We start from the raw sequence: 8,475 nt of genomic DNA, 5'->3' as shown, positions 1-8,475 counted from the left end.
GTTGAATCCATTTGATCTGAGAGCTTTGTCGTAGAGAGGCTTGGCTTTGTCGAATGTTTCTCGTTAGATGATAAGCTGTGATTGATGGCTGCGGGTATTTGTTTGATGACAGTGGGTGGGTGGTTAGATTTTGCGTTGATGTAAAGCGGCTCGTCTTTCTGTTTTCTGTATGGTTGGAAGAGACTGCTCGTCAAGTTGAGTGTGATATCGAGGTAGTCGACTGATTTTAAGTTGCTTTAGATTGTTATTTTCAGTCCGTGTTCTTTGAAACGCCTTTCTATTTCTTTCCGTGTTCTTTCTGATTGGGGTTCTGTTGTGTTCTTGGAAATGGCGAGTCCATCGTCCCTGTAGAGTCCGATGTTGTTTGTTCCGTATTTGTTTGCGAGGCCGTTCAAGATGAAAAGTCCGACTATCAGTGTCTTGGTTAGTGATCTTCCTGCTGATCACGTAAGCTTGAAACTCAGAGTCACAGAAAAGTTATGTCCTATTGATTTGTCTAACTTTCAGATATTTACATATATATATATATATATATATAAATGTGGGGGTAGAGTCTACCTTGGCATAAAGTGCTCAATGCTTTGGTAGCAGAGCTAAGTCTACATAAGCTAAAGAATTAAAGAGGACGCATCGATTCTCTGTGACTCTGAGTTTCGCACCCAAGCGCTCGTCAGACAGAACTTTATTCAATGAAGAACATACCTCCTTATATACAAATTAGATAAGGAGCTAATTAATTCATTAGTGTGATGATCTGATCTACGTGTGAAATAAAGATTCTCTAGAGCTATTGTTGGCGGCTTGTGAAATTTGCTAAGTAAAACTTCTCGTGGCGGCATTTAGAAATGAGTTCTGTTCTTTTGTTCAATAAAAAAGGCTTTTTAGCTCTAACTAAATAAAGTTTTTCTGTGAGGCACGAGTGGCACCGCTTGCTTTTGTTGCTGTGGGCCGGGGTGGTCGCTAAAATACTCCAGTTAACTGTAGAATTGGTGTTGCTGTCTTTGAGTGTCCAGATATGTTTTGATAGTTCCGTGCTGTTTGAATAGTTTCTGTTCCGAAAAGAAAGTTTGTGTTGCGTGTAACGTTGTTTAAAAGTTCCTTCTAATAGTCCAATGTAATTCTTTCCGGTTGTGTCACTTTTTATTGTTACGTTGGCGTTGTAGACGACGCTTGAAGTGAGGCAGTTGTTTTTCAGAGGACAGTCGTTTTTTTTCCTGCAGTTACAGTTGTTTTCCGTGGAGGGTGTCTTGCTTGTTTCGATGATTTTTCTGTTTTGTTTCTTTATTATGGTTTGTAGGTTGTCTGTGCAGCTATAACTAACCTTTATGTTGTTTTTATTGAAAATCTTGTTGTACCGGTGATTTTTCGGAAAATGTTTACTAACGTGGTTCAGAAACTCTCTGCCGATGTTTGTTTGTACGTTCATGCTGTAGGGTGGATTAAACCAAATTACGTTTCTCTGTCTGTTCTTGCGGCTGTTCAGTGCGGTGTGAGGTACAGGTTTCTTGCGTTCAGTGTAGATTAATTTTTTGTCATGACCACTTTGTTTAAGTGCACTTTCGTAGTGTGGTTTGGCTTTGTTAAAGAGTTCTTTGTTTTAGGAAATGTCGGAGATTCGTCGGCCGATGGCTGCTGGTAGGTGTTTTATTATTGTAGGGGGGATGGTTGGAATTGGAATTTAAAGTTTTTCTGTGAGGCACAAGTGGCACCGCTTGCTTTTGCTGCTGTAGGCCGGGGCGGTCGCTAAAATACTCCAGTTAATTGTAAAATTGGTGTTGTTGTCTTTGAGTGTCCAGATATGTTTCGATAGTTCCGTGCTGTTTGAATAGTTTCTTTTCCGAAAAGAAAGTTTGTGTTGCGTGTAACGTTGTTTAAAAGTTCCTTCTGTTAGTCCAATGTAATTCTTTCCGGTTGTGTCACTTTCAGTTGTTACGTTGGCGTTGTATCGTAATCTTTACTTAGTTAGAGCTAAGAAGCCGTCTTTATTAAACAAAAGAACAGAACTCATTTCTAAATGCTGCCACGAGAATAAGTTTTACTTAGCAAATTTCACAAGCCGCCAACAATAACTCTATAGAATCTTTATTTCACACGAGGATCAGATCATCACACAAGTGAATTAATTAGCTACTTATCTAATTTGTACATGAGGAGGTATGTTCTTCATTGAACAAAGTTCTGTCTGACGAGCGCTTAGGCGCGAAATTTAGAATCACAGAGAATCGATGTGTCCTCTTTAATTCTTTAACTTATGTATACATATGTATATATGAAGTCTGTATACTGATTTTTCCGTTTTACAGTGCTTAATACGTAGGAGTAGAGCGCGATGTATATTGCGATAGGAGAAAAAGACAGAGAGAGACTATACTTTTATCCTTACAAGCCTGTTGACTGAGTAATTACGAAACAGGCTTGTGGGGATGAGAGTATAGTCTCTCTGTTTTTTTCCCCTATCGCATTATATAAATATATATATATATAATATACTCAACAGTTAGTTGCTGGTTAACAGTTAACTATTAATTCTTAAAAGGTTTGGAATACTTTGATAGGGCACTGCTGACACAACGCTGGGCATTAACCATGGGCTCATAGTGAGATTTGTAAACCGTGGAATGAATAGTTACTACATATGCTCAAGTAAATTGGACTGAAGTCAGAGGCAGTGTGCATTCTCGAATTTTGTGGAATGTTTTTCGGGTATGCGTCTTTCGATATGCAACTGGAACAACTCTTTTTGTTTTGGTTGACATTTTGGCATGCATAGCGATAAAGCCAGTGAGAAGCTAAATATAAAAAATTTTCATGTTGGTGGAGGTAGTGCAACCATGATGAAATTGATTGTAGTAATCGTCAATGCTCTGATTTCATCCTTAGTATTTGTCCCTTGTGCACTTTGGATGAGATGTTTACCATAGATAAAGATAATGATTATAGATATGCAAAGAGAAACGGTGAGAACACAATATGTAAAAAAGATATAGTAGCATGCATGACTTCAGTGACAAATGCTTTGCTTTGCACAAACAGAAAATTACCAAATGTTGTATTTGAATGGTATAAGCAAAACTAGTAGGGGAGCCAGCGATAATACATTAAATCCAAGTTTTAATGCATGAATTAATTCTCTAACAGATCAAAGTAGAGTAAACGAGTTAGTGAATTTTCCTTCCAAAGCTAAACATCAGTATTACTGACGTCATAGCATTGGGTGAACATAATGACATGAACATTTAAGTCCGTATATGTAGAATGTAATCTAAGGAGGACTTGAATTTTACGGCATAAACAGCGCTCGAAAATTTCGAAGTCGTTTTTGAGTTGTTGGCTGAGAATGCCACGTAGGAACGTGTCTAAAATAAAGGGTGCATATTTTACCTAAATAAAATGATGTGCTTGTGCTTGAAAACTTATGGAATGGAATTTGGATGACATGGCCCAAAAAAGCTACGAATGTGCTGAATTTATCCTTTTTTTTGAAAGGCTTCCTAAAGACAGAGTGAAGGAACAATGCCCTTTCTTTTACAGCCGCACAGGAGACGATATGTTTTTAGTTTTCTATTTCTTTTGTAAAGTTGACCTTTTGACATGCATTGTGATGAAGCAAATCATAAGCTAAATATATCAACTTTTCATGCCGGTAGAGCTAGGGTGAACAGGAAATAATCTTAGCTTACCATGAAGAATTGGATCGTACTTATCGTCAGTGCGCTGATTCCATCCTTACTATTTGTCCCTTGTGCAGGTACGATGAGATATATGCCATAGATAAACATAATTGTAGATTTGAAAGAGGACTGAAAGAAAAGAATCCATAACTGAGATATAACAGTATGCGTCAAGACATGTCTTGCCGATCTTTGTTTGTTCTACAGCTCAAAGTAAACGAGGTTCTCATGAAAACTAGCTAATTTCCCTTCCGAGATATAATAATCGACGGCAATTGAAATGTAAAATCCTTAGAAACCGGTTGCACGAGCAGAGAAACTTGGAAGGCTTGTCTCAATTCATCTATTTAGAACTCAGGTTAACAAATCGACCACAATTTTTCATTTTCTATGAACTTAATGATCAAGGAATGATGTCAACAATGTCTAAAACTAAATTGAAACCATTCAGCTGCGCCTCGTGATTAATTTAAGTTGACGTCACTTTTATGAAAAATTAAGTTATAGAAATTGATGGAATATTAACGTCGATTTGTTTTTCACGATAGCATTGAAGTTTTTATGCCAGCTTTTAAGCCAAAGTCTTCGGAAAATCACGCGTGCGTGACGTGTCGATCGTTGCTTTGTTGTTGGCCCAGTCCTTGATGTCTTTTATAAATTGTGTTGTTAATGACTTCTGCAATGAAATACTAATAAGAAATGGATGACAATAGACTCTACTACCCAGAATCATTTCTATCGCCCTCTTAGTTTTAATTCTTTTACCGGAACATAGATTTCACATATTTTTCTCCTGAAACTAGTCGTTAATAGTTTAAATCATATGCGTCCGCAGTGAGCGATCGTCACAGACAAAAGTATGTGTATCACGTATTGAGAAGTAAAAACCTCGCTGTAGCTTCTCTGACAAAAGGGAAAACTAGGAGTAAGTGACTTTTCTGCGAGGATAACTCAGCTATGGTTTTCGAACTGTCTTTCATCAACACACGCAACAGCCCTTTTAAAATTTAAATTTCCACTTTCTCTCTCCAAAAAGCAGTCATGTGAAATATACTTGTAATCACCTCACACACAATTGTCACGAAACAAAGATGAGTGTCCTCTTCGTTCTTAGTAAATTCTTTAAAGAAAGAGATAAGAATAGTTAAAGAAATTAAACTATATTAATTCAATAAATACTTGTGCGTAATTATTTTATGCGTCAAACGAAAAGATGGCGAGGATTCCGAACCATTAAGCCTTCGAAGGCCCTTCTCAATTATCATATCTCTCTGGTAGCGTCGAGCTTCAGTTTCTTCGCTCGCTATGAATGGTCTATTTAGCGGACCGTATTTCACTGTACGGCCCACTAAATTCAAAAGGGTTTTTTACTGTCAAAATACTCTTGAAGGAAAATGAAACACATTTAAAGGGAAAGGTGGGCAAACAAAGAAAAAGAACAAAACTCAGAAGCAGAAATGCCAGATTTTCGACAGTCCGGCCATAGACAGTTCTTTCTATACCATGACTCATAAAACACGCGTTACAGTCCAATTTGTAAAAACTTTGTCTAGCGTCAAATTTTTGTCCCACATTTTTGTCTCTGATATTTATGGCCGTGGGATCCAGTTCCCTAAAAAAGCACTGAAAGAGCAGCGCGTCAAGAGCACTTTGAATGGCGTCGGTTAAAATGTGTTGGCGAAATCATATTAATTAATGAATTAAAATTAAAATCACAGAATAAAGAGATGTATGGTAAATCAATTTGTCATAAGCAAACGTTTGAATGGAACCGAAGAAAGTGTCCAGTATTTCTAGAGGAGCACTCGTGTATTTTTTTTTGTAAGGTAAAGAATCCGCTTTCGTGAGCGATGGCTTGGAAAGAAAAATTTCGCATCCGAGAAACATGCTTATGAGCGAAGTAAACCAAGAGCAGCAACAAAACTAACAGGTGACTTTGCCATATTCTTCAACATTTGTTGATCACACAAAGTATTCTTCAGTGAAAAATCATATTCAGGTGGGCATTTGAAGGCAATTTTGGCCGGGAAGGGGGGGGGGGAATCTTAAACGAACCAATCTCATGTTATTTGATTGAGGCTTCAGAATCAAAGTACTCCAGAGACAGTTTCATTTTGTCTTTTATTGAAGGTTCCTCCGCAATTAACGACGTATGTAGGAACCCGAAAATTTCATACATATCTCGGCATGGTCGTTTTGTGGAGAGTGCATTTTGCTTTACGTTACGTAATATATTTGGTAAGAGAGATGCGTAACGAAATCAAACAAACGCTGCGAAGTGAACGCGTTGCTTTTTGATTGACATGAATAATCTCATTGAAAGACTTTTAGTGCAATATTTTAAAATTTTCATCATCTTTTCTCAATATGATAGAAGCTTGAACATACAGCATGCTTAAATGTAGGTCAGGTTAGATTCGTGATCAGCCGACAAAAGATCCCCAAAGAGCCCTCAAGCCATCAACATTTTTTACAAAAAATCAGCCAACGCAATTAAACACCGGCAACACTCGATCGAGAGAGATGTAGATTTACATTTAGCAATAGAGTGCTTGATAAAATTCGATACTGTACGATAGAGTGACCGGCTAAAGCCAAAATTGCGTGAAAGGCGTAGTTGAGAGAAGCCTGTGACAGTCGCAGGTTTTAAAAGGCATCCGAGACAAAAATACGGTAGTGCCCAAAGATTTTTTTGATGGTTTTCAGAGATGAAATGATGGATTATAAAAGGGAATTAAAACTAGTGTTGTAGCTCTCTGGCAAGGGGAGATATTTAACCTCAAAGATGTCATTTGGATGAATCGAGAGGTCTAAAAATACAGCCATTTACTGATACTTGCGTCGTACATTTACTAAGGATGTAATAATGTGTATGCAAACCCTCAGAGCAGTCGGTTAAATACCATCGCAGTGAGAGCTTCATACATTTTATCTATTTTGAAGCGATTTCCCTTGTGATAACCAAGAAAAACCGGGGGGTAATATATCTCCCCCCCGGAAAAAACCAAAACAGAAACCAATTTGTTGGGCATGGTGGTGGCTCACTTAACCAAAAGAAGAAGGATAGCCGCGTTTATCGAAAAACTTGCTCATTGCCTCTGATTTTTCGGGAAAATCAGAGTCGTCACTACATAAACGATGAAGTCTGAGAAACTGTGAAAAAGGTATGGAATTCTTGGTATGAAAAAGGTATGAAATTTCTGACACTTCTTTGGCTTTTCTATACATTAAAATTTCAATTGGAGGCAACGGTTTATGCACTAGTGTTTACTATAAATCAACAGATTCACATAGTTACTTTTTGTGTTCATTCTCACATCCATCACACGTCAAGAATTCCATACCGTTTAAGCAGGCCGCCACCGTGCCCAACAAATTGATCGACAGTCAGCACTACAAACGGGCGAGAAGGAAAAACTGATCGCATTCCATTCACCCTCAAATTTCACTCTCTAAACCACGCAGTGAAATCCATCATTCTTAAAAACTTTAAATTACTTAACAACGATTCAGAGACGGGTACTATCTTTTTGCAACCCCCAATAATTTAATTCAAACGTGACAAAAACATAGGCAAATTTTTGTTCACAAGTTCACTCCAAACCAATGACCAGTCTGGAACTTTCAAATGCGCTCGCTCACCGACGATGCAAAACTTTTCCTTTTAATTCATAACGGAGGGAAAATATCGGGACGCAAGAGATCCATTAAGATCACTGATCACTCTACGTGTACCTCCGCCAATGTCATTTGCTGCATAACTCGCACTTATTGCGATAAGTTGTACATTGGTGAAACAGGAAGACGACTAGGTGACCGATTCCGAGAATACCTTAGCGATGTAGAAAGAAATGACAAGGACGCATCCAAATCAGTCGCTAGACACTTAAATCTCCGTAATCATTGAACACAACACATGGCAGTTTGCGGCCTTTCCCTACATCTAGGAAGTTCGGAAAGCCCCAAAACACGATAACAAAAATTTATCTTCCAAATCGGCACTCTTAATCCCCACAGTATCAGCGAGCGCTTTTCATTCAACTAATTTATTCTTGTTTTCTCGTCACCATATTCCTACCGATAGCGTGTCTTCATTTTCTGCATATAAACCCATACACAACCCACGATTCCTCCAATCGCTCTGACGAAGGGATAACGTTCATATTAACGAACTGGTGAACAGAACGCTCTCATGGTTAATTTTTCAGACAAAGGCGATCGCGACTTTTGGAATAGAGATATTTCAAGAAGAACAGCAGAAAGCTATAGATATGTTTTTTGAAGGTAACGATGTCTTCGTTTCGTTACCAGCTGGCTCTGGAAAATCTTTAATATATCGCATATTAAATGTATGGGTGATGAGACGTGAATCGGTGAAGGCCGAAGGAGCAAACGCGATGTAGCCGCTGGTTTACAGTTTGTGGGCCCCTAAATAGAACGTTTGCGTATTATTCCTTCACTTCCCTTCCGTCGTATCTAGAAGAGTGGTTCGCCTTCACCGCGCGGAAATTGCAATGTTGCCAGTCATATCTAACGTGTCTATATTCCTATATTTGGTCTTGTTTATCCATAAGGCAGGTAGATACACGAGCTCATCTTTACTGAGCGAGCGTTTCCCTTGGCGCGAAAAACAGCTTCGCGCTGGACTGTCGGGTCTTTTACTTAACTGGTTAAAAGATCTGTGCTGTTTACATAATATTTATTTTCTTTCTCTTTGTAGAATCAAGACCATCGTTTACAGCAACTCCTCCAGATCCGTTCTATGTTTTGGAAGGTAACAATATCACCTTTGTGTGGCAGTACA

General features: G+C 38.4%; 1 protein-coding gene across 2 annotated transcripts in view; it reads left to right on the top strand.

Annotated features, from left to right (window-relative positions):
• The first annotated feature begins 3,651 nt into the window (after window positions 1–3,651).
• LOC136282016 (fibroblast growth factor receptor 4-like) overlaps window positions 3,652–8,475 on the top strand; it is a 29,879-nt gene continuing 25,055 nt past the window's right edge. The window contains exons 1-2 of one of the 2 annotated variants that reach the window (XM_066169122.1): window positions 3,652–3,748; window positions 8,392–8,445. In XM_066169122.1, coding sequence (XP_066025219.1) covers window positions 8,434–8,445 — 12 coding nt within the window. In that variant the 5' untranslated portion in view covers window positions 3,652–3,748; window positions 8,392–8,433. Of the gene's footprint in view, window positions 3,749–8,391 lie in introns of both variants that reach the window. The other variant, XM_066169121.1, reaches the window with a different exon arrangement.

This window comes from Pocillopora verrucosa, chromosome 6 (genome assembly GCF_036669915.1).
Source record: "Pocillopora verrucosa isolate sample1 chromosome 6, ASM3666991v2, whole genome shotgun sequence".
NCBI lineage: Eukaryota > Metazoa > Cnidaria > Anthozoa > Scleractinia > Pocilloporidae > Pocillopora > Pocillopora verrucosa.
This window is presented reverse-complemented; position numbering and strand designations above follow the sequence as displayed.